The sequence below is a fragment of the Equus quagga genome, chromosome 20 (genome assembly GCF_021613505.1).
Source record: "Equus quagga isolate Etosha38 chromosome 20, UCLA_HA_Equagga_1.0, whole genome shotgun sequence".
Taxonomy (NCBI): domain Eukaryota; kingdom Metazoa; phylum Chordata; class Mammalia; order Perissodactyla; family Equidae; genus Equus; species Equus quagga.
Window position 1 is genome coordinate 13,010,213 of NC_060286.1, and position 24,770 is coordinate 13,034,982.

Below are 24,770 nucleotides of genomic sequence, written 5' to 3' on the forward strand. Positions count from 1 at the left end.
TGGGGAGAGCGCCACAGTGGAAAGCACTGTGGGGACCCGCGGGACGGGCAGCGTGGCCGCCTCTCTCCAGGGCCCCGCGTGCGGACGAGGGGTGGGCACTGCAGAGCATGCCGGGGGCTGTAGTTCGGCGCGGAAGAAGCTCCAACTTGGAGGTCACGCATTCCTGGGGGCGGTGGTGCTGCCTGCGCCGCGGCTGTCCTGAGTGACGCTGACAGAAAGTGGTTTGGTATCAGTGCGCTCCTGGATGTTATCTTCATCGTCGTCGCATTGTTTCGCCGCCCTGACTTCGTCAGTTCACGTTGTGACTGTCAGCTTTCAGCCCTGGAAAGATAGCTGGGCCAGGTTCCAGCCTGCCCTGGAGCAGTGAAGCACTTTTACTGGGGAGTTCAAGTGACCAGGATCACGTGCTTTCAGAAGTGGTCCCTGGGCAGTGTGACGTCCCAAATGCGCGCTCGCTCTCTAGCGGCCAGGCTCGCCTAGTGCCTTCGTTCACTCAGCAGGTGTTTGCTAATGTGCAGAGTAGTTACTGTGCAGGGATCTGGGCATATGTGGTTAAGTAAAAGATGCACTGTGCACCCAGGTCATTTATAATGTGGTGAGAAAGGCGGACCCGGCTTCATCAGGTCTCTTTCCCACAAGTTGTAAAGTGTGGACAATTAGAAAGTCCTTACCTGCGCTCCATGAGTTTTCATGGTTGCGTGGCAGGAAATTCCTATTTTTACTGATTTCATGGTTTGCCCATGGAACCGGTTTAGAAATGTTTGCTTGGCAGGCAGCCTAAAACTTAACACTGCCCACATATATTAAAAGATATATGACTGCTCAGGGAGAAATGATTCGGTGATTCGTATCTCCTGGACCCTTATTTTTATTAGACTGAGTTCACTGACTATTGATTCAACAAACTTTTGTTGAGCTTCTAATATTCACTGAGCATAGAGAGATGGCAAAGTCTGAGGTTGTTAATGGCAGTTTTGTGATAGGTCCCATAGCACTGTGTTATAGAAGGGGCAGGTACAAAATGGAGAGAGAAGAAATAGCCTAGGATGGAAAAAGTGATCTTTACAAAGCGTCATAAAAGATAAGTAGAAAATGGATGAATGAATAAGCAAATTACCACACAACTGAAATTAATGTCATTTGAATTGAGACTGTACTGTGGCTGCACTCTGGGACAAATTATCCTCAGAATGAGAAATGACTGCATAACTGTGATAATGAAAGGTGTTTTCTTCTTTTGACTATAAATAAACTTTCATTTAATTGTCTTCTGTTGACTCTAATTAAACTTACGTTTAATTCTTTCTTCTGGTAAATAAAAACTATAAATAATCAAAAAATGTTTATTTGTCATTGACAGTTCAATATAAATCAAGTAAAATATTTAGTTATCCTACTGCACTATTATCAAAAGTTTTTCAATTTTTCCATAAAATAACTATTTCTAAATATATCATTTAATGGTCAAAACAAGTTCAACAAAAGATTTACAAATATGCAAAGACTGTGGTCCTTTAACTCTTGTCCCCACCAAAGCGAACATATAATTGTCAGTCCAAGAAAATCACAAACTCTTATTAGAAAAACGTGCCCCCAACAAGTGATGGGAACATTACTAATTCCTCAGACCTTCTTTGGCAGCATTACTTTTGATAAAAGTTCTCCAAATAAAATGTATATTTTTAGCAAATAGATGTTTTAATCTTGTCAAGATAATGTAAAGAAATGCCCTGAAAGATTAGTAAATTGGCTGCAATTACCAATATTAGTCCTTAAGATAATTTTGCTGAATAAAGAATTGGGGTTTTTTGGTTTTGTTTTTGTTGAGGTTCTTTTCTGCCACATTGGTTGGCTGATGCTTGTTAAGACAGTGCCTTGTCAGTCTTGCTAACTCAAGTGCTCACCCTCAATTCTTCTATAGCTGGATATTACCATCTTTAGCTGGGTTTTTTTCTTTTTAATCTTTAACTAGGCCTTTCAATGCATGCATTACCTTCCAGGATTCTTCTCTTTTTTGGACTTCTTCTCTGCTACCCATGTGCTTCTTGGTGGGTTAGTTACCAACAAATACAGAGTCTGCTTCCCTTTGCAGCTCTACCCATTTGCATCAAAGACTAGATAACACTGGTTTGCTCCATTGCTATCATTTACCTGTACTAGGGTCCAGTTTAATACTGTTCCCTTGTGGCTGTTTTGAATTTCGTAAAAATACCTCCAACTGCATAAATACACAAGAACACATACAAAGGTATATTCAGTGACAATCACAAATAGCCTTTTCCTTCTTCTGGTTTCCTAAGAGAAACTACAGCACGAAAAGGAGGCCTCCATGGGTCTGGGGTCAGTAACTGAAGTCAGGTGGCCTATCTTCCCATACTGCTCCTTTCGTTACCCCCTTGCTGGCCTGAGGAACAGCAGGAAAATGACAATTTAAATAGATTTTTATTGCTGCCTTCCCCTAAACCCCACAAACTTCTTAGAAAAGGTAGCTCTTCTGTGGTCTAGGTAGGGGAGAGTGTGTTAACAGCAGTGCCTTTAGGTTGCCAGAGATAAAGCCATGCCACAATCCAGATTCAATTAAGAGTTTCCTGAAAGAATCCAGATGTTGGCAACATGATGGTTTTCTTAAGAGGTGAGGGACAAGTCCTCCTCTTGAGCCAAGCCACTGTGACTCCTGGAGTTGAGCTGAGGCTGCAGTGTGACTCTCTTGAAGTGAGGGTTGGTTGGTTAGGAGAAACTACATTGAGAACAAAGAGGGTAGAAACTAGTCTAAATTGCCATAAAGCAACCCTGCCATAGCTTAGGTTCTCCTAGGTAGTAGGTTTCAGAAGGAATATATGAGCTTGCAGGACATATGAGGGTCTACTTATCCTATGATATCTCTAGTAACTCTGGCAGTAACAGGAGCAAAGTAAATCTGGACAAATGCCAGGAGTTTAGATTAATCTGGCAGTGTACACTGGGCTTTCATGAGACATCAAGCAGCAAAGGTTGGAAGGTTTGCTCTCTTCGTGCTCAAGGTTTTGGCCATCCTGAAGGAGAATCATTTTGGCAAGGAGTACTGAGTAGTCTGCTGCATGCTTCTCTTGGGTCCAACTGCCACCACCTGTCAATCCACAGGGATGCCCAGCAGGTCACAGCTGACGTCCCATAGCCGCCTTGCTATTGTCTCATTACGAGCCTTGGCAGAGACCCATGCCACATGGCAGTCACTGGAAGGGAAAGAGAGAGGCTTAAGGCACAGGGTTAAGAATGGAGTCTGCTCTCTATCTGGGATAAGGAATATGACAGAAAAACAACCCAGGGATGACATGTCCTTTAGGCGCTTCACAGGGCCAGTGTTTGTGCTATCTCTTTGTTCTCCAATCTTTACTCCAGAGAAAATGTAATTACCCTTCTAGCTCTCACTAGACCACCTCTGATCAGAGTGCTTTGTTTGATGTATAATCCTTATCACTTAGTCTTTATATTCCCCTTTGTAGCTATGGATTTAACTGTAATATCAGTGCCCACCTGACTCCTGTGTATGTCCATCTTGTTTAAATAGGGCTCTGAGGTCGATTCTACGGGACCTTGTATAGTGTCATGCGGCTGAGATCCTGCTATTTACATTGGTCACAGACGCTTGGAGTGGTTTAAAAAAATACTACTTATTTCTGGTCTATCTGCTGTTATAACTGTTTTTAAACTCAAATAACACATACAGCCAGCTTCATAAACAATGAAAGAAGGAAAAGATGATAGCAGAGAAGAAATGGTAATGACAAGGTGCCAGGTGTTTCATGCACCTTCTCTTCATTGCTGTAATTCTATTTTTAGTCCCCATTACATGCAGGAGAGGGATTCCAACCCTGCGCTGCACAGAACACTTTCTCAAGGATAATTCTTTCACTCATTTTTGTACTGTCTGCATTTGGTACACAGCAGGTATTCAATTAAGGGCTTTTAAAAAAAATGATTGAGTAAATGGATCACAATATTTGAAATCGTGTGAGAAGCAGTTTTAAAAAGTATACTATTCTAAGAAAATTTCTTCCTAGACATTCTAAGCAAATTCTGAAGGTGAAAAGGAGAGTTGACAAGTCTGAAATAACCATATGAAGCAAACTCTTAATACTATGGCAATTAAGACAGCGCTACCCAAAGCGTGGGCTGTGGACCAGCAGCAGGAGCATCATCTGGGAACTTGTTAGAAATGCCAATTCTCAGGCTCTACCCTAGACCCGCTGATTCAGAATCTCTGGGGTTGGGGCCCAGGAATCTATTTTCAATCAATTTTCCAAACTGTTCTTAAACATATGAAAGTTTTAGAAAAACCACTTAAAGATTTTTTTTTTTAAAGATTGGCACCTGAGCTAACAACTGTTGCCAATCTTCTTTTTTTTTTTCCTGCTTTTTCTCCCCAAATCCCCCAAGTACATAGTTGTATATTTTATTTGTGAGTCCTTCTAGTTGTGGCATGTGGGATGCTGCCTCAGCATGGCCTGACGAGTGATGCCATGTCCATGCCCAGGATCCAAACAGGTGAAACCCTAGGCCGCCGAAGCAGAGCGCATGAGCTTATTAACCACTCGGCCACGGGGCCAGCCCTAAAGATATTTTTGCATTTAAAAAACAAGCCTTGTAAGTTAAGTACTTCTATTTAAGGCAACTCACCAGCACAACCAGCACAACCTGCCATTTCTGAGTGAAAAGACCATCACTGAGAACCAAAAGACTCTGTACAACTCTCTGGAAATGATTTGGCCTCTGTAAGCTTCTGCAGCCTCCATTGCACTATGCCTTATACTCTTGGTAGGTTTATGGTGAGGAACAAATGACACAATGGACATGAAAGCGCCTTGTAAGCTATGACGTGCTATAAAAATTATTCAAATATTACAGTAAAATCTTCTTAAGTATGGTTATGGCATTGGCACAGTCACGGGGCTGATATTTTCAGTGGGATTTTGGTAAGTATTAATCAGTATGGTAAAAGATTGTCTGACCAATTTCAAAACTTACTGCAAAGACACAGTAATCAAGACAGTGTGGTACTGGCATAAGGATGGACATACAAATAAATGGAATAGAATTAAAAGTGCAGAAATAAACCCTAAACTTTATGGTCAATTTATTTTTGATAAGGCAACTATTATGGACTTATCTGTGTCCCCCAAAATCCATATGTTGAAGCCCTAACCCTAAATGTGACCATACTTGGAGATAGGGCCTTTAAGGAGGTATTTCAGGTTAAATGAGGTCATAGGGTAGAGTCTTAATCCAATATGACTAGAGTCCCTATGAGAAGAAGAGGAGACACCAGGAGTGTTCGTGTTCATGCTCAGAGGAAAGGCCATGTGAGGACACAGCAAGAAGGCAGCTGTCTGCAAGACAGGAAGAGAGGCCTCACCAGAAACCAACCCAGCTGCCATCTTGATCTTAAACTGCCAGCTTCCAGAACTGTAAGAAAATAAATTTCTGTCACTTATGCCACCCAGACTGTGATATTCTGTTCTGGTAACCCAAGGCGGACTAATACAAGACAATTCGATGGGTGAAAGAGTAATCTTTTCAACGAAGGGTTCTGGGACAATTGGATATCCACATGCAAAAGAATGAAGTTGGACCCCTATGTCATACTTTAGCAAAAATGGATCATAGACCTAAAAGTAATGCTCAAACTATAAAACTGTTAGAAGAAAACAGCAATAAATCTTTGTGACCTTGGGTTAGGCAATGGTTTCTTAGATATGACACCAAAAGCACAAGTGACAAAAGAAAAAAACTGATCAATTAGACTTCATCAAAATTAAAAACTTTTGTGCTTCAAAGGACACCATGAAAAAAGTGAAAAGATAACCCACAGAATGGGAGACAATATTTGCAAATCATATATCTGACAGCGCCTTATATCTAGACTATATAAAGAAGTATTACACTGAGCAATAAAAAGACAATAATCCAATTTAAAAATGGGCAAAGGATTTGAATAGATATTTCTCCAACAAAGATATACAAGTGGACAATAAGCACATGAAAAGATGCTCAACATCATTAGCAGGAAAATGCAAATGAAAATCACAATTAGAACTACTGCATACCTACTAGGATAGCTAAAATCAAAGGACAAATGATAATGAGTGTTAACGAGGATGTGGAGAAATTGAAGCCCTCATACATTGCTTGTAGCAATGTAAAATGATGTGGCCACTTTGGAAAACAGTCCAGTATTTCCTCAACAGCTAAACATAGAGTTAACATATGATCCATAGTCCAGTGGAATTCCACTTATAGGTATGTCAAGACCCAAGAGAAACGTCCATACAAAATGTGTACATGAAAGTTCAGAGCAGCAGTATTCAAACAACCAAAAAGTGGAAACAATCCAAATGCCTATCAACTGATGAGTGGATAAATAAATGAATGCAGTATACCTATAAAATGAGATATTATTCCACAATAAAAAGGAATGAAGTACTGATACATGCTTTGGGAAGGATGAACCTTCAAGACATTGTGCTAAGTGAAAGACACCAGTCACAGAAGGCCAAATATATGATTCCATTTATATGAAATGTCCAGTATAGGCAAATCCATAGAGACAAAAAGTAGATTAGTGGTTTCAGGCAGAAAGAACAACCAGCACAAAGGTGTTAAGGCTTCAATCAAGACAGACTTTTATGTTAATTTCTTTTTTTTTGAGGAAGATGAGCCCTGATCTAATTACTGTCAATCCTCCTCTTTTTGCTGAGAAAGACTGGCCCTGAGCTAACATCTGTGCCCATCTTCCTCTACTTTATAGGTGGGACGCCTACCACAGCATGGCTTGCCAAGCGGTGCCATGTCCACACCCAGGATCTGAACTGGCGAACCCCGGGCTGCCAAAGCGGAACGTGCGAACTTAAGTGCTGCACCACTGGGCCAGCCCTATGTGTTAATTTCTTGATAGTGGTCTACATGGCTGCTATTGGATCATCAAAATGCTTAAAATTAAGAATCCATGGCACTGGAAAGCCTCTTCAAAAGTCAATTCATAATCACAGTTTTGAGGCTGACTTTCTTTAAACCACTCAATCAAAACCAAAAAAGGTTATTTCTTTTCTAAAATCTCCAAGGCAGAAGAATCCAGTCACTCTTGGAAAATCCTTCCAGTATACAAAACTAAATAATCTCTCTTCTTGCACTTCAGACCCACATTTCCAATGGTGTCCTACACATTTCTACTCACATGTCTTATGGCTGACACACTCAACATGTACAGAGCCAAGTTTATTACACAGTAGGCAACGTTACTCTTTGGTTGAACATCCATTCCACATTCTTTTGGCAAGAGCAACCTGATTTCTTGCTGTGGAATTACCTCTTCCCTTTGGATACAGTTTGAAGAGCCCGTTAACCAAGTGTCTGCCTGTCCTCCGCTAGCCAAGGGCGTAGGGGTGAGGGGATGGAAGGTGGGGATCATGGGGAGGAAGGAAGTCCAATGCATCTTCCCTGGAGAGTGGATGGTGAGCAACAAAACAGACTGAAGATAGCTGGGTTCACACACTCCAGCAGCAGTGCCCCAGCCAGCTGACTGGCCACTTTGACTGTTCTAAGCCCGGCTCTTCAGTCTTCCCTTTGGACCTAAGAGTACCCCCATATTTTAATAAATTTCCTTCTTGCTTAAGTTAGCCAGAGTCCGTTTCTGCTGCTTTGGAATCAAAGAATCCTAAGTTATACATGTTATTTTTCCATGTCTGCTGTCTCAGTTAATGTCACCATAAATCTCCCAGTAACTCAGGCTTGAACCCAGGTCACCAAATCCTCCCCGGGGCCAGCCCCATGGCCGAGTGGTTAGGTTCGCGTGCTCCGCTGCAGGCGGCCCAGTGTTTCGTCAGTTCGAATCCTGGGCGCGGACATGGCACTGCTCATCGAGCCACGCTGAGGTGGCGTCCCACATGCCACAACTGGAGGGACCCACAGCTAAGAATGTACAACTATGTACCTGGGGGCTTTGGGGAGAAAAAGGAAAAAAAATAAAATCTTAAAAAAAAAGAAATCCTCCCCAATTCCCTCACTCAACTGGTCATCAAGTGGTAAAAATTCTGCCTCTTCAGGGCCTCTCTCACTTAACCATTCTTTTCATTCCAGTTGTCATTATCCTAAATCAGGAACTCACGATCTCTCACTTGGGGTGCATTCATTAGACAAAGTCACCAGGGATGTTGTTCTAAAGCACAGACCAGACTATGTCTCTCTCTGTCGAAAGAACTTCTGTGGCTCCTCTCTAAGTCTGGCATTATAGCCTTTCATGATCTGACCATCTACCTTTCATTCCAATCTTAATTCATTTACAGCTCTTTCTCTAAAATTTCAGGTTATTTCCACAAAATCTTGAAGGTGGAGGTAAAAACATGTTAAAATTTTGATCTTATGTGAATATCTTGGATTTGCTTCAAAATAATATGGAACAGGAAAGGGTAGTAGATGGGGGAGAGGCAAGATTGGCATGAGTTAATGGTTGTTGAGGCTGGATTATGGGTATATGGGGATTCAACATGCTATTTTGTCTACTCGTGTATATTCAGACCTCTCTATAATAAGTAGTTTTAAAAGTCTTCATTTATTCAAGAAGGGAGTCTATCGATGCTACATCAGTCCTAAAGACAATAGACAAATACAGATTCAAATTCTTTTGAATATAAAAAAATAAAACTAGGAGTCCAAAAAGGAAGAAAGAAAACTGGACTAACGTAAAAAAATGTAGGAAGAAAAGAAACAACTAGAAAGCATGATCATGATTATAAAAGATGGCATGAATAAAATCTAGCAGTTACCACCAAAAAAAGCGAATGGGCCAGATTCCCCTATCAAAAGGTAAAAACCCTAGAGTCAAAAGACAAAAGCTATGCTGCACAATGTACTTTTCCATAAGGGTACCCTGCACCAGACAAATCCAAATTGCTTTCTTTGGGCAATAAAATTCCATCTTCAAAAGCAGACACATTCATACCTGAAATGATTCCCACTTAGACTCTCAAGACCTTCCGTTAAAGCACAGTACAGGCTGGTCTGGGCTCCCTGCTGAGGGGTCTTGATGAAGAAGGAGAAAAGCCGCCACATCCACCTCATGACAGACGAGTGCCGAACCAATTCAGAGTTGACTGTGCCGGGGTGTACAGAATACGTCGTAACGCTGGAGCCTGATGGGGGTGCCATATAGAGAGGGGAAGACAGGACGTGATGTTGCCGAAAGGTCGAAGACAGCAGAGGCGTGAATAAACACTTGACCCCACGTGGACTCCCTTCCCACGGTCGTATCACAAGCACTCTTCACAGTAATTCATACCTCCATTTCACAGATTAAGGTTCAGAGAGGCTATTAACTGTTAGGGAGCAGCAGAGCCAGAACCTGAAGGCAAGAGCCAGATCTCTCAGCAGCAAGTGACATTTTGACCACTCTCTTCTTAAAGCTGCCTTTTCATTGGCTTCCATGACCCCACATCTCTTCTGGTTTTCCTAACCTTTCTGGATGATTCCTCTCAGTCTCCTGGACCAATTCACCATCTTCTACCCAAACTTTAAACACTGGAGTTCTCATGGCTCACTAAATTCCCTCTCTATAACTTTATAGCATTCACATTTTTATCTATGGTCCAAACCACTCCTTTGAACTCTTGGCTGAGTATGAGAGGCAGTATAATGTGGTGAAGGGCATGGACTTTGTCGTCAGACTGCCCAGTTTCAAATCCCAGCTCTACCACTCATTAGCTGTGTGAACTTGGACAAGCTCCTTATGTTGTGACTGCTTCTTCATCTGTAAAATGGGCATAATCATAATACCTCCACCTCACAGGTCTTTCTCAGGATTAAATGAGTTCATATGTAAAAGAGCTTAGAATAGTGTCTGTTGCATGGGGAGTGCTAAATGACTCTTAACGCATGTACTATTTCAGGTCCCCAATTCTTTACTGGAAACCTTGGGGCCAGAAATGTTTCCAAAGTTTTTTCTGATTTTATAATGGTAAAATGATACATATGCATATACTGTCTATTACCTACTCTCCCTAGTACAGGTGAGGTTTTGCTGCCAAATCAGTTTTGGTGTCAAGCTTATGAGAAAATGGAATTTTCAGGCCTTTCTGGATTTCACAATTGCAGAAAAAGGACTGTGGACTTGTATTATTTTTAACTTGACATCTACTCTAAATGACCCATAGTAATGCAGACTCAGAGGTCCAAATCTGGCTTCACACTTTTAAGGCCAAACCTGGTTCTTGCAGTGTTTCCTACACTCCCAACCAGGCAGGCACATGGGAGCAGTTCTTAAAGATCCCCCACCTCACCTTGCATATTCAGTTGACAAAGCCTGTGGTTTTCCCATCCTAAATACCCCTCAGGAATGTCCACTATCCTCCATCTCCACCACCCTAGTCCAAGCTACCCTCATTTCTCACCTTGACTACAGAAATCACTGCTGCATCCACTCCTGCTCCCATTTTAAAAAGGCCTTCATTTTCAAGGTTTTCTGTTGCTCTTAGACTAAGCACTAAAATCCTTACTGTGGCCTTTAAGGATTTTGCGTCTACCCTGCCGGTCTCAGCTCAGCCCTCAAGTCCTCTTACTTTCTACATGCTAACCATAACAGCCTTCTTTCAGTTTCTCAAACCAAACCCAGACCTTCGTGCGTTCTCTTCTTTCTGCCTAGACTGTTCGTCAGCCCTTCAGCTGCCTCACCCAAACCACACTGCAACCTGTTTAATTTCTGTCATCCTGCAAGGGCTTAGCTTGCAACTCACTTTCTCAGAAAAGTCTTCCCTGATCCCTCAGACTAAATAAGGTCCCCCCTCAAATCCATTATAGGTCCCGGTACGTCCCCTTTCTAGCGTTTATCACAATTATAATTAAACAACAACAACAAAAAGGAAACAATCTAGATGTTGTTAAGGAGTTGGATAAGTACAGTAAGGCACATCCATACAATGAAATACGATGCAGCCAACAAAAGGAATGGGGTGAATCTCTATGCACTACATTGAAAGATCTCCAGCATATTGTGTTGGAATTCCAGTTCCTTATGTAAGATATATACACATGTAAATGCATAAGAAAAGGATTGGAAAGGTGCATATTGAGTTGTTGATGGTGGTTTCTTGAGGGGCGAACAGTAGGAGGTAGAGAGATGGGAAAAAGTGAAGGGAGTTTTTCACCTTTAACTCTATACACTTGCACATTGTTTGAACTTTTTACAATGAGAATTATTCATGTATTACTAGACTGACTTTACACGTGAAAGTTGCATAAGTACTTGTTAATTGTCTCTCTCCTCCATTGGATGTAAACCAAATCAAGGAACAGACTGTCTTGTAACCACTCCACCCCCAGGACCCTAACCCAGGGCATAGAACAGCACTGAATACACGTCTGTTGAATGAATGACTTTTCTGCCATGCCCAGGATTCCTTCATTGCACCATAGCTGTTTCTCACCTAATCCTCAGATCTATCAGGCTTTCTCACTTGTGTATCCTCTGGTTTTATCCAAGCCTCACAGCTGGGCCCATCTCTCCACCTCCAGGCCCCCCTAGCTTCCTGACGAACCTTTACGATAGTTTTCACCATCCAGTTGCCCTGATCCATCCTGAGCTGATAAAGGATGTCAAGCCTTGGGAACAGACTGGGCATATGAACTGAGCTGACCACCAGTTTCCTTCTTCCCCGTCTCACAGCTGTCCATGTGGTTTGACGATTCTGTTCCAAAATGGGGTTCCCACGTCTGATTCCTTGAGCCTGAATTCTGCCTGCCTCAACTCCTAAGCAACTCCAATTGTCCACTTTGGATTTCCTTTGTCTTTATTGGAATTCCAGAGTAGACGGTGCTAAGAACCTCTGTTTAATTGTGACTGGAGACTCCCCTCCTCAGGCATACATTTCCTTCTATTTGACCATCTGTTAGCAGGGAGACCCGCCTCCACAGTCCCAGCACCTGTTGTATCTAACTCTATCTAGTTGTATCTAGTGCCAGTTTAGGTCCCTCCCTTCTACCTAGTCTCATTATGAGTAGAAACCCTTGACTTACTCATGAGGCCTGAATTAATCACAACAATAACCTGTGAAGTAGTCCCATTTTACATATGTGGAAATAAATCTTGAAAAGTTAAGTAACTTGTTGCGGGTCCCACAGCCACTAGGTGGTAAAGCCAAGCCTTCAGACTCAAAGTCAGAATCTTCCTATCCCCGGCCAGCCACCTCCACCATGCAGTTGTGGGCTGCTTACGAAAACTATACCCAATTATAATCATGGAAGAAGGTCCTGTCCAGGGGAGAGGCTCTACTCCTGTAGATTTCAGCTACTTCCCACTGACTCACGTCTCCATACTCATTTCTTCCAAGCCTACCTTTCAGCCTCCGGGCCAGTTCGCGGGTGAAGAGAATGTTGGCTAACTTGCTGTGACAATAGGCCAGACCTGCACTGTAGAACTTCTCCCCTTGCAGGTTATGGAAATGGATCCTGCCCAGGTGATGTGCAAAGGAAGACACATTCACTATCCTTGATGGGGCGGATTCCTTCAGCTTCTCTAATAGCAGAAGGGTCAGGAGGAAGTGACCTAGGAGAAAAGCTAGAATTAACAGGGTTCAGGACCAGCGCGAGGGTGAAGGGAGTAGTCGTAGCAGGCTCAGCTATGGGAGGCAGAGAACTCAGGAATAAGGCTTTTTGCCTCATTAATTCGTTATCACCTACAGAACAAATTCAGTGAGGGTTGAGAGAAGTAGGAACAGCCAAAGACATGAGACATCTTTCTATGAAGTGGGTCTGGATTACATGACTATGAATATGAAGACCCATCTCATTCCAACTTTGATTAACATCACTCTTTAAGAGCAGGTGGCCTTAACCTCATGCTGGCCACAAGGATCACCACAAAGAAAGCAACACAACCCCCAATCCAAATAGGCTGTTCAAAAATGCCCCAAGGTAAATTGAATCTAAAAACACAACTTGAATCTGGAGCACAGATTACAAAGTGGGTGGAACCTCAAGTGGGCTTCAGGTTTATTCCCCAGCTTTCAGGCAGGACCATACTATTTATTATTTACTTAAGGTCTATTATGGCCTAGAGGTCCAATCACACGACAAAGAAGACTCAATCTGATCCCTAAGTTGTCCAAGGAGAACTTAGCTTCCCTCTAGCTCCATGATGAGACCAGATTTCTTACCTAAGTGGTTGACTCCCATGTGCATCTCAAAGCCATCCGCTGTCTTGGAGTAGGGACACATCATCACTCCCGCATTGTTGATCAAAATGTGGAGATGCTTTTCCTCTGCAGGGAAGAGGATGTGGGAGTGTGGGAGTGGCCAGCCACTGCCGTTACAGCTTAGAAATCTGCCCCACGCCCAGGCTTTGAAAATGGGTATGCAGGACTTCAATCTTTCCTCCAGTTTCCCTTCATGCTGATTTTGTATTATTTTTCATTGTAAGATTTTAATTGAATCCTACATACTTTTACAACAGGGCAAAATTCCATCTTATACTAACAAATGGCCTTTCCAACCTTTCCAACTCAGGAGCTACTCACTCTCTGCTCCTGGGGAGTGTTCCGTTCACCTCTCCTAACAGAAAGATTTCCCAAGCTGAATGGGAAGCTTCCAAAGCAAGAGAAAAAAGGATGTTCTCTATGTCCCTCTGACACTGGGAGTCAGGCCCAAAAAGAAATACTGGTTTCACCTCTTTGTTGCATCTGCCAACTTTCTCTCATCATTTATTTTCTCATGTAGTTTGTAATTTCTGACTATAGGCTCATACCAGTGGAAGCCGTTTTCCTGGGGAAGCCTAGATCCCTGGGTTATGAGGGGATATGCCTACAGTGCTCTTGGCTTTGCTTTCCATGTGATACTATAGGGGTTTATCTTAATTTCTCAGCTCAAGATTCTTGCACCATTTGGTGGTGGAAATGAATTCCTTCCACAGACAATGCCAGCTTGAGGTTGTAATTTCTTGTGGATGATCCATCCATGTCCTAAGGAGAGGGTAAGCTTCTTTGTCATGTCCCTGCTCTGGTGGCCTGAGTCTTTTTAAGCCCCTGTACCACGGACCAGATGGCCTTTTATGAATCCCAACCTTATGTGAAGGCTCAGACACAGCTCCCAGCTCTCAAGGGCCGGAGGCCTCACCTCCTATCCCTGTAGGGTATTTAGACTCCAGACCCTAAAGCCTACACTGAGTTCTGATATTCTTGTGAGATTTCTGGCTTTAGTTCCTACATTCTATGACTTTTTTTTTTTATTTTTAGAATTTTCTTTTTTTAAAGATTGGCACCTGAGCTAACATCTGTTGCCAATCTTTTTTTTTCTTCTTCTCCCCAAAGCCCCCCCAGTACATAGTTGTATATTCTAGTTGTGAGTGCCTCTGGTTGTGCTATGTAGGACACTGCCTCAGCGTGGCCTGATGAGCAGTGCCATGTCCATGCCCAGGATCCGAACCAGTGAAACCCTGCGCCACTGAAGAGGAGCGCACAGACTTACCCACTCAGCCAGGGGGACAGCATGCTGTGATGAGTTTTTGAATTCACTTTTTGTTTCTGCCTCTTGAAGATTTCCCTTTTTTACTAATGAGTTCAGCTATGAATCAAAAGTTTTTGGTTATATTTTGTCTAGCATTTCTATGTATTAGAGAGGGAGCGGGATCTTCTCCCTTTAGGTAAGCCTGCCATGTTGATTGCAAGACCTTCAACAGAGTCTCTGGTTCTACACTCACCTGCTAGGAAGCCCTTAGCAAAGGCTCGAATAGATTTAGTATCAGCCAAGTCCAGTTTCTTCACCAACACCTCTTGGTTCCCTGTCACGGTCTGGATCTCTCTGGCCACCAATTCCCCTTTCTGTACATCCCGGCAAGCTAAATATACGCGGGCTCCTGTCAACCAACATATAAAAGAGAGAAACTTTCAGCTGTTTTTGAGTGGAAATTACAGGCCTAGTATTGATGTTGAATGTTATTTTCTATGGTTTTTTTTAAAAAAGGAATTTTACCCCTACTTCAAAACAAAGGTATCTGATGAGCAAATCAGGAAAGAAAAATAAACCAATAATATTCATTAAGTGTCTATTATATGTTGAGCATTGTACTAGGTTCAGACCAGCAAATCAACGGGGCATTGGAATGTTCTTGAATTCCAAGACTGGGAAGAAATAATGAGAACGGTCATCATTGTGAGGGGTAAAATGACAATGGCAGGAGGGAATCAGAAACACATTAACTTGCCTCTTTGAGCCAGCTCTTTGGCTGTCTCCTTCCCAATGCCTGTGTTGGCTCCAGTGACCACAGCTACCTTCCCAGGAAGCTGGACGGTTGATGTACACACCCCACTGGACAGCATTTTCCTGCAGACAAGGAAAGTGCATCAGTTCTTCGTTCTCTTTGTCTCAGCAGAAGTTCCCGCAAGCCCTGCTGTCTTTAGACCCCAAGGCTGAGGTCTGCTTTGGTTCCTTCTCCTGCTGTCCTTTTAAAGATTTAAGGAAGGTTGGAGGAAAGAAAACAAAAAATTTCTGCGCTTGTTCAAGGTTTTCTTGCTCAAAAGTTTTCTGCTCCTGCTAAGGGACGAAAGTGATTCTACTACAATCACTTGGAGCTGCTCCCTGCAGCACAAGAACTGGATGAATATTTGATCAGCCAAGCTCCTGGCTTCAGCTTGAGCTCTTCCATAGGCTCAAGAAATCACAAGACTCAGCCTAGAAGAAGAAAGAGCTGGTCTACTTATGTCAATCTGTCCATAACCGGCACTTTATGGCCTTGATAAACAGTTAATCCAATACGGAAAGTTAAAATTATTAAAGTTTGTCAACCTGGAACAAAAAACCCAGAAAAACACACACACACACACACATAGCTAAAAACAAGACAAAGATGAAACCGGTAAACAGTTAGCCATTGATGATTAGGTAGCTAGTAACTAAAATTTGTTTTGCAATTACTAATTATAGCTTTTAGTTGTTCACCCGCCCACTGTTAACTGTGCTGCTTAGGCAATATGCTATCCAACTCCCACCAGGATCCCATAGATAACATCTCCCTGGCACCTAGGTCCCCATGATAATACATGTTTTTCAGGAATTAGGATCCCCTTGTCCAGTTCAGGCCTGTTGAGACCACCAACCCCTCAACTGGGCCCACAAAGGTGCCCAATAAGTGACCTTTTTGATGTCAAGAGGCTAAAAACTCCACCCTCAGATCATGCTAACACCACCTTGCTCCCCGACCCCATAAATATCCCTGAGTCCCCATTTTCGAGGAGGCAGATTTGAAACTTGTTATCCCGCTTCCTCACTTGGCTGCCTTGTGATTAAAACCCTCTCTCTGCTGCAGTCTCGTCCTTTCGGTGATTGGCTTTCTGGGCAAGGGGCAAAACCCACCCTGGTCCAATAACAAAGAAAAGACGTGAATAAGTACAAAGGGAGCTGAGATGCAAGTCCTGGCTTAATTAATTAGAGTCCTTGCTCCTAAGCACTGTATGATCCTGCTTTTCCAAAGGAATGAATGCACAAACAGGTATTAGCCGGCCTCAGATTGTTCTTTTCCCTGCAAATCTTGGGAACCAATTTAAAAGAATCTGTTAACCAGGGATGCACTTTTAAAGAACATTTCTGCCTTTTTCATTGAACTTGGAATTGCAAGATACACACTCCTAGCCACTACAGCTACTTGCTTAGTGCAAACAGGCCAATAACGAAGCAAGCTAACTCCTGGTGCCCACCAACCGCTATCTTTCTCCTCAGAGAACACGCCACCCTGCTCAGTTTCCCACATCCCTTCAGCTTTAGCTCCAGGAGCAACAACACATCAGAACCTCTGCTCAGCTCCTTCTTCTTCACCAGCAGAAATGAAAGAGACCATCAACTAGGAAACTGCAGCTCTGGCCTAGCCCCCATGACCTAACTATGTGGTTGAGGATATGACCCTTGGAGTATAATCTTCCTCAGAAAAATCTTGCTGAGGTATGAGCACTATTTTCAGTTCAGGTTCAACTTTTCATTGAGATTCTATGTGGATAAGAGAATCTTACCCACAATGAAGAATATAGAACTATGTACCGGGGGGCTTTGGGGAGAAAAAGGAAAAAAAATGAAATCTTAAAAAAAAAAGAGAGAATCTTGTGGTGGAAAGAGATAAAAGGCAGTGTTTTCATTTGAATATGAGTACCCATGTGGGCCTAGAGGTGGGAGCACTGGGTTTTCAGAGGGTAGGAAAAATACAACTGGAAGAGGGGCATGAGGGAGGTGGGGTAGGAGAAAAGAAGCAGTGAATATGGTAACAAATTGCAGAGTGTGATCTAGCGTGCCTTCAACCTCGTGTCCCCACCCCCGACCTCCTCACCTCCTCCACCCAGAGGAAGGAGTGTGTCTCTTCAGCCACTGGTCCACCGTCACTACTGGTGACTTAGCCAGAACCAATCAGCAGGCTGCCTGTTATACAACTGGCCGCTGATTGCCTGGGCACTCAGCCAGCCATTGGCTGGTGTGTCACCTGGTCAAGAGACCACTCCAACCTCTTCGCCCCACCCTCAAACCCCATGACAGATTTCCCAGATACTCCTGCTCCGAAGCTGGATAAGGCTCCTGATGAAACCGTTCCATTGCTCTCCTTTGCAACATCTTCGCTGAGAATGAGCGAATCTAATAGCAACAAGAGAGTGAGCAATGGGGATGCAGATGTCACGATTCCCATCGAGGGGCAGTGTCAGAATCAAAAATTCAAATCGCTCCATTGTGCTTTAAAGGATAGAAGCAAGAAGCTAGATGGGGCTGGCTCAAGGCGCGGGAGCTAAGGGGAAAACTGTCTTGAGGGCCACATCCCATTTTACAGTCGAAACCCCCAAAGCTGTAAACTTAAGCACTTGAGGTATCCTGCAATCGGGGTTCCCTGGAGGCGGAAGCAAGGGCAGCTTAGACGAAAAAAGGGGCCACAAGAAACAAAGCACGGTGCCCCGGACTGCGGCCCCTTCCCAGACCTGGGGTCTCCCGGTCTCGCCCTCTCCCCATCCAGGGCATCTGGACCTACGCCGACCAACCGAACTCCCAAGTCTCCGCCTACTTGGAGCCCTCCAGGGAGTTTTCCTTTTCCTTCTTTTGAAGAACAGAGCTTCGGGGAGGATTAATGTCTCCCCCGAATACTTCTCAAGAGAAGGCAATACATTAGCACAGACCTGATTTGGGGTGCAGCGATGTAGAGGAGAAGGGGGAGAAAGAAGAGCAGGAGCAGGACCCCAATCATCTCGCCAGGCGACAGGTACAGCTGCAAGAGCAGAGCGAGACGCCCCAGCGGTGCTGACCGACTGGGGCTTCTGCGCCCAGACACGCCGTAGTAAAGGACGGCAGCCTGGAGCAAAGCCGTGTGGGAAATGTAGTCCAAAGCCCTGCGAGAGCTACCAGGCATCCGGAGCGCGCTGTTGCCAGGCCCCGAGAGAAGCTGAACCATGCACCAGACACGCAACAGATCCCACACTCTCTGGGGTCTAGGGCCTTTGGGATCATCCAATCAGCTCTCCCACAGCCCTTCTGGCCACCAGGGTTCTGGTGACAGCTCCCCTGTCCGCTATCTCCCCGTATCAAGTCCAGACCCTGGTTCAATTTTCCCCAATCGTGGTTAGGGAGTTACCGCATTGTTTCTCCTGGAGATCAAATACTGGCGTCTGGAAAATGTTCGAAGGCCAATTACACAGGAGAGGAGCGGTTGGAGTCTGACAGTTGGTAAGGGAGGGTGAGGTGGGAATCTTTCCTCTTTCGGAATTCCGTCCTCCAATCTAGCGGAAGTGGTCAGTCCCTGAAGCCATTCCCAGTGATTCTCTCACTTTATTGTGTCTATTTTGAATTACAATGGTGACTATCATAATTTTCCTGGTGTTTGAGTGTTAATTGAAAATAGAATATAGTTTTCTTGATGACTTAGGTGAGTTAAACTCCCAAGGTAGCAATGAATTTCTCAGATTAGCACAGTTGGTTTTGCCTACTCGTGAAAGTATTTAATCCTGTCTTGAATCAAGGGCACGAAAATTCTCTGGCAACAAGCAGGTTCCCTGTTCAAGCATTCCTTTCAGCTTTGCCATCTGAGTTTCCAGGGGGTGAAGGTGGGGCATGTTTTAACAAGCCAATATCTGTGTGTGATTCCTGACTGCACACAGTAATGTATTCTGGTTCTTCCGGATAATTCATTTCCATTGGATTGAAAGACACATGTTCCAAGCTCAGTTTGAACCAATGTATTTTATAGCAATTGGAGAGAAGAGGATTTTCTTCACACAATGCAAATTCCTACTGATTTAACACTAGATTATCTAACAATCATCAGATTTTGTCACATGCTCATTATTGTTTTACCTAATATTTGCATAGGGTTTTATACCTTTATTCAAAGCCTTTATTTGTTCACTCATTCATTTGACAAATGTATATGGTATTCCTACAATGCACTAGGTACTGTGCTGCGGTCCAGCAGGGAGCCAGGCAGAAATGACCTGTGCTCTCTCAGAGCTCATGGCCTGTAAGAGAAGAACTTAAACAAGTGATCACTGTGAATCAATCATGGTGAGGGTTATGATGGAAAATAGAGAAACCTTTGGGAGGTCATAGCAGGTGGCCCCTCCTGGTCTGGAGATCAGGAAAGGCTTCTTGGAGGAAATAACATTTGAGCTGAGGCCTGAGGGCAGGTCAGAAGTTAGTGGGCCAGCAACATACAGGCAAGAGTGTTCTGGGCAGAGGGAAGAGCCCACTTGAGGGCTCAGAGTCAGAGAGATCAGAGGGTGCTAAAACAATGGAAAACAGTGGTCTAGCTGAGGCATAGGGGCTAGAGGGAAAGTCAGAAATGGCAATAACAGCCACTGCTTATGTAGTGCTTATTATGCACCGGGCCCTGTCCAAGTGCTTTATATATTTTTACTAGCTTAATTCCCATAACAACTCTATAAGGTAGGTACTATCATTTTCCCTCTTTTACAGACAAGGAAACTGAGGCAACAGCAAGGTTAAATAAGTTAGCCCAAGCCACGGCAGCAGAGCTGGGATTCAAACTTAAGCAGGCGGTATCCAGGGTCTGTGCCCTTAACTACTGAATCATGGTGCCAAAACATAAGGCTAGGGATCTTCTCCCCATATGTATGCACGTTTGCATATCCACACAAAATCTGCATGCAGTTTCATCCATAGAACTCAAATTGAAAACCATTGGTTAAATCCAATAACTGAAGATGCGAAGCAGACGAATCGTTTAGAGAGGCGGTAACAGAAAGCAGAGGGGAGGGTCTTGAGGAGCATACCATTATGAGATAGACAGAGGGAGGCGAGCCTGGAAATGGACGGTGAGACAGCAGACAGAGAGATTGGAGGCGTATTAGACTGGGTCCAATCAGGTTAGAGAAATCACACAGTAATTTGAACAGGGAAAGTTTAATATAAAGAATTATTAACCATAACAGGGGATTGGAGTAATAAGGAACTGACTAGTACAGGGGTTATTAAACTTTTTCTGTAAAGAAAAATAAATATTTTAGGCTTTGGGGGCCACGTGGTCTCTGTTGCAGCTACTCAACTCTGTTGTTGTAGCATGAAAGCAGCTATAGACAATATGTAAATAAATAAGCATGACTGTGTTCCAATAAAGCTTTATTTACCAAAGCAGGCAGTGGGCTGGATTTGGCCTGTGGGCCACAGTTTGCCAACCTGTGGGCTAGTAAGAAGTAAAGAGAACTCTAAATAAGATAAAAAGAGCAGATAAAATAAAAGTATAATAGATACAGTTTAAAATTGTAATAGTAGATATAGTATAAATAATACAATGCAGTAGATAATAGCCACTACTCTGGGCTAAGATAGAGCTCTCAAGGAAGAGACTCCTTCCACTCCCAGGCTGAGACCCAGACCTTGCTGCAGAGGGACAGGGATAGCACACTGAATGGCTGAGAAATCTCTGTGGTGCTGTGCTAGTGGAATTTGCTGGAAATCCACTGTTTAGGGTGCCAGGGAAAGCTTCCACAGGGAGGTGTCTTATTAGAGGCACTCTGCTCCAAAATCACCAGGTGGGGGGAACGCTGCTGGGGGAAGCTGCTGGCCACTGAATGCTGACGCCAGGCACTGGAGAAGCAGCGTGGACCTCAGGAGCCAAGTATGCTAAAGAAGCCTGCAAAATTAGCTGATCAGAACCAGGAAGCAAACCCCTTTCCTTCTGCAATGCCTCTCCAGTGCCATCTATTAACAAAGCCTAACATTGTTCCAGGTGGCAAAGAAGAAAACATTTAGAGTATATTTCCACTTTCATGGAGCAGGCAAAAAGGATGAATTGGAGCTGAGAGGCAATAAATTGATAACTGGCACCAGAGGGAACCCAGAGAATGTGTAGTAATAGAATGCATTAAAAAGATGTTTCAAGACATGGATACTTACAACACCAAAATCACAATCCTAGAAGAACAAATTGATAAGTTAGACTTCATCAAAATTAATAACTTCTGCTCTTTGAAAGATAAAGACTGGGAGAAAAATACTCACAAATCACGTATCTGATAAAGGATATGTAGTCAGAATATATACTTTTAAAAACTCACCAAATTCAAGATTAAGAAAACAATTCCATTTTTAAAATGGTCAGTGATTTAAACAGATACTTCACCAAAGAAGATATACAGATGGTAAATAAACACATAAAAAATGCTCAATATCATTTGTCATTAGGGAAATATGAATTAAAACAACAATAGGGGGGCCGGCCCTGTGGCTGAGTAGTGGGGTTCTTGCGCTCTGCTTCGGTGGCCCAGGGTTTCGCTGGTTTGAGTCCTGGGTGCGGATATGGCGCCACTCATCCAGCCATGCTGAGGCGGTGTCCCACATGCCACAGCTGGAAGGACCCACAACTAAAAGTACTCAGCTATGTACCAAGGGGCTTTGGGAGAAAAAGGAAAAATAAAATCTTTAAAAAAAAAAACAATAAAATATCACCACATACCTACTATGATAGCTAAAATAAAAAAGATTGACCATACCAAGCATTAATGGGAATGTGGAGCGACTGGAACTCTCATACACTGCTTTTGAGAATTTAAAATGGTACACCAATTTGAAAACAGTTTGGCAATTTCTTAAGAAGTTAAATGTAAGTTAAACATACACCTATCATTTGACTCCCAGGTAATTTCCCAAGAGAAATGAAAGTTTATTCATACAGAGACTTGTATGTGAATGATCATAGAAACTTTATTTGTTACAATATAAAACACGAAACAACCCAAATGTCCATCAACAGGTGAATGGATAATATATGCACACAATGAATACTACTCAGCAATAAAAAGGAATAGACTTGTAATGTACCCAACAGCCTGAATGAATCTCCAAGTCATTATGTTGAGTGAAAGAAGCCAGACAAAAAAGAGTGCATGGTGTATGACTCCATTTATATAAAGTTACAAAAAATGCAGACTGAAGATTATAGACTGTGGTGATAGAAAGCAGATCAGCGGCTTTCTGGGGATGAGAGGAAGTGGGGAGGGGCGGGAGGAAGTGGGGAGGGAAGGGAGGGTTTTACCAAGAAGAATAAGGAAACTTTTGGGACTGATGGACATGTTCATTGTCTTGACTGTGGTGATGGTTTCATGAGCATATACAAATGTTAAAATTCATCAAACTGTATACTTTTAACATGTGCAGATTATTGCATGTCCATTATACCTCAGTAAAGCTGTTAAAAATAGGAGAAGTAGGTACCCATCAAGTGTGCCATGCTACTGAGAAGTCAAGCAACTAAGAACTGAAACGTGTCCACTAGATTTAGCATCATATAAGTCATTGGTGACACTGTGGAGAGCAGCTTCAGAGAAGTGGTGAGTGGAAGCCTGATTGGAGTAGGCTGAGAAACGAGTGGAAAGTAAGAAAATGTAGCCAACTCTTTCGAGCTGGGAAGGAGAGAAGAGGTTAGTATCAGGAGAGGGTGGTGGGATGGTAGGAGCATTTTTAGAGAGCAAAGAGGGAAAAGTTAAAGATCAAGGGGAGACAGGAGATAAATGATAAGTAAGGTCTCTGAGAAAGCAGGAGAAGATGGCTAGAGAGAAATTCATCTTAAGAGGAAAGGAAGACAAGATGAGCAGGAATTCAAATAGACTTGCAAACTTGGTAGCAGAATATTGAAGAATTTTCCTTCTGATGGTCCCTATTTGTGTGTGTGTGTGTTAAAAGGCTAGGATACATGCTGAAATTGAGGCAAGATGTTTTAAGAATGGTAGTGAATGTTTGAAATAATCATTGTGGAGATTAAGTTAGTGGCAATCAGGCAAATAAAAAAAGCTTGACAGTTTTATTGGAGGCCCTGGGTGACGTTGGAGGCTACGTACATATAATGGCATCAAAGTGCAAGACAATGTGATTTTTCTCTAGCAGCTGTCATCTGTCAGCTCCACAAAGAGGACAGATGCATGGGTTCATCCAGAGTTAGGGATTATCAGCCTCTTGGGGCAGAAAGACAAGAGGGTCAGGAGGCTGAGGATATTGGCAAGAGAATGAGGGAAGAGATGAGTACGAAATCCCAGTTGGATAAAAAAGGAAGTGGTGACAGGAGGGGCTTAAAGTGGTCTGGAGGTCCTAGGATGAAATAAACGCTACGGTGGGATTCTTGCCACAGAATAGCTAGATGAGTAGGAGATGCCGTAAGAGGGTGGGAGGTCTGAATGTAGGACTTTAGAGGTGTATGGTTCCACGTCCTGACAGACTGAGGGGCAGGGAGGAGGTAGAGAAGAAGGTTCGGGGAGATGAGGAGGCCAAGGGCCTGAGGGTCCAGGAAGTTGCTGGCTCATTTGTAAAAATAATGAAGTCAACCGGAAGATGGCAGTGTTAGGACAAGAAGGCTGAGAACCAAGCACGAAAGTCTTCAGTAAAAGAAGAGACTTGGGAGGGAAGTAAATCCAGGACAGAGACAGAGAGGAACAGCCTCATGACTTGAGCCTCAGAGGAGCAGGGGCTTCATGTGAGGACGCAGTAAAGGTCTGGAAGCAGGAGCAGGGTGTGGAGAGGACAGTGAGCCCACCTCCTGGAGGCTGTGGCTTGCAGGGTGTGGGAGAACAAACAGCCTCCACTTGAGAAACTACAGGCAAAGAGGTGTCCTCAGCACACAGCCAGGCTTCAGCTGAGGCTGGGAATTGGAGGAGCATTAGATCTACCAGGGCTGAGGATGTAAAGGCGTTTATTCCTCATGAAAAGGGAATTCCAGTGAGGAGTTTGGGAGGGAGAGGACTGTGGGCCTGGGTCGGGGAGAAGACAAATGGGTTTATGTTTGGGAGTGTTCATACTGCGACCCTTGGAGCAGTGTGGTATGTTTGTTCTTTCAACATCCAAGAAAATTGTCAGTATTGGTGCACTGTGATAAGGGCTGTTGTACAAATAGCACAGGGCATTTGGGAGTACAAAGGGGAGCACTCCTGGGGAAGGGGTACAAAACTCCAACTGAGGAAGGAAAGCGATAGCGAAGAGGTCCGGAGGAGGGACGGTTGAGCCAAGTTAGCCTACAGATGAGGTAGAAGGGATGATCCAAGCGGATCAAGCAGGAATGCAAAGGCACGTGGTTTGATGGAGCTCACAGTGTTCTAAGATCTTGGACAAGGCTGGGTCAAAGGGTGGATATAGGTGAGGGATGGTAGGCAAGCTCAGAGATGCAGGCAACGTTCAGATCATGAAGGGCCTTGTGGGCCAAGCTAGAGTTAGAACTTCATCCTGAAATCAAGCCAGGGAAAGGTTTTAGGCAGAATGAAATAACTGGATTTACACCCGGCTGCTGTCACCGA

At 43.6% G+C, this 24,770-nt stretch overlaps 1 protein-coding gene across 1 annotated transcript; it reads right to left on the reverse strand.

Moving 5' to 3' along the window:
* Positions 1 to 1,327: 1,327 nt before the first annotated feature.
* Positions 1,328 to 18,301, reverse strand: LOC124230995 (retinol dehydrogenase 11). Its single transcript, XM_046647607.1, has 7 exons — positions 18,159 to 18,301; positions 15,221 to 15,339; positions 14,717 to 14,872; positions 13,179 to 13,283; positions 12,359 to 12,568; positions 8,975 to 9,164; positions 1,328 to 3,212 (listed from the first exon to the last, which is right to left on the reverse strand). Exons 1-7 carry the CDS (start codon positions 18,224 to 18,226, stop codon positions 3,110 to 3,112), a joined length of 951 nt encoding a protein of 316 aa, XP_046503563.1. The 5' UTR covers positions 18,227 to 18,301; the 3' UTR covers positions 1,328 to 3,109.
* Positions 18,302 to 24,770: the final 6,469 nt, after the last annotated feature.

Coding starts and splice junctions, on each gene's coding strand:
- LOC124230995 (XM_046647607.1), bottom strand. CDS start 18,226: ATGATTGGGGTCCTGCTCCTGCTCTTCTTTCTCCCCCTTCTCCTCTAC. Junction 13,284..14,716: donor TGCTAAGGGCTTCCTAGCAG/GTGAGTGTAGAA, acceptor TCTTCCCTGCAG/AGGAAAAGCATCTCCACATT. Junction 12,569..13,178: donor CATGGGAGTCAACCACTTAG/GTAAGAAATCTG, acceptor CTTTTCTCCTAG/GTCACTTCCTCCTGACCCTT.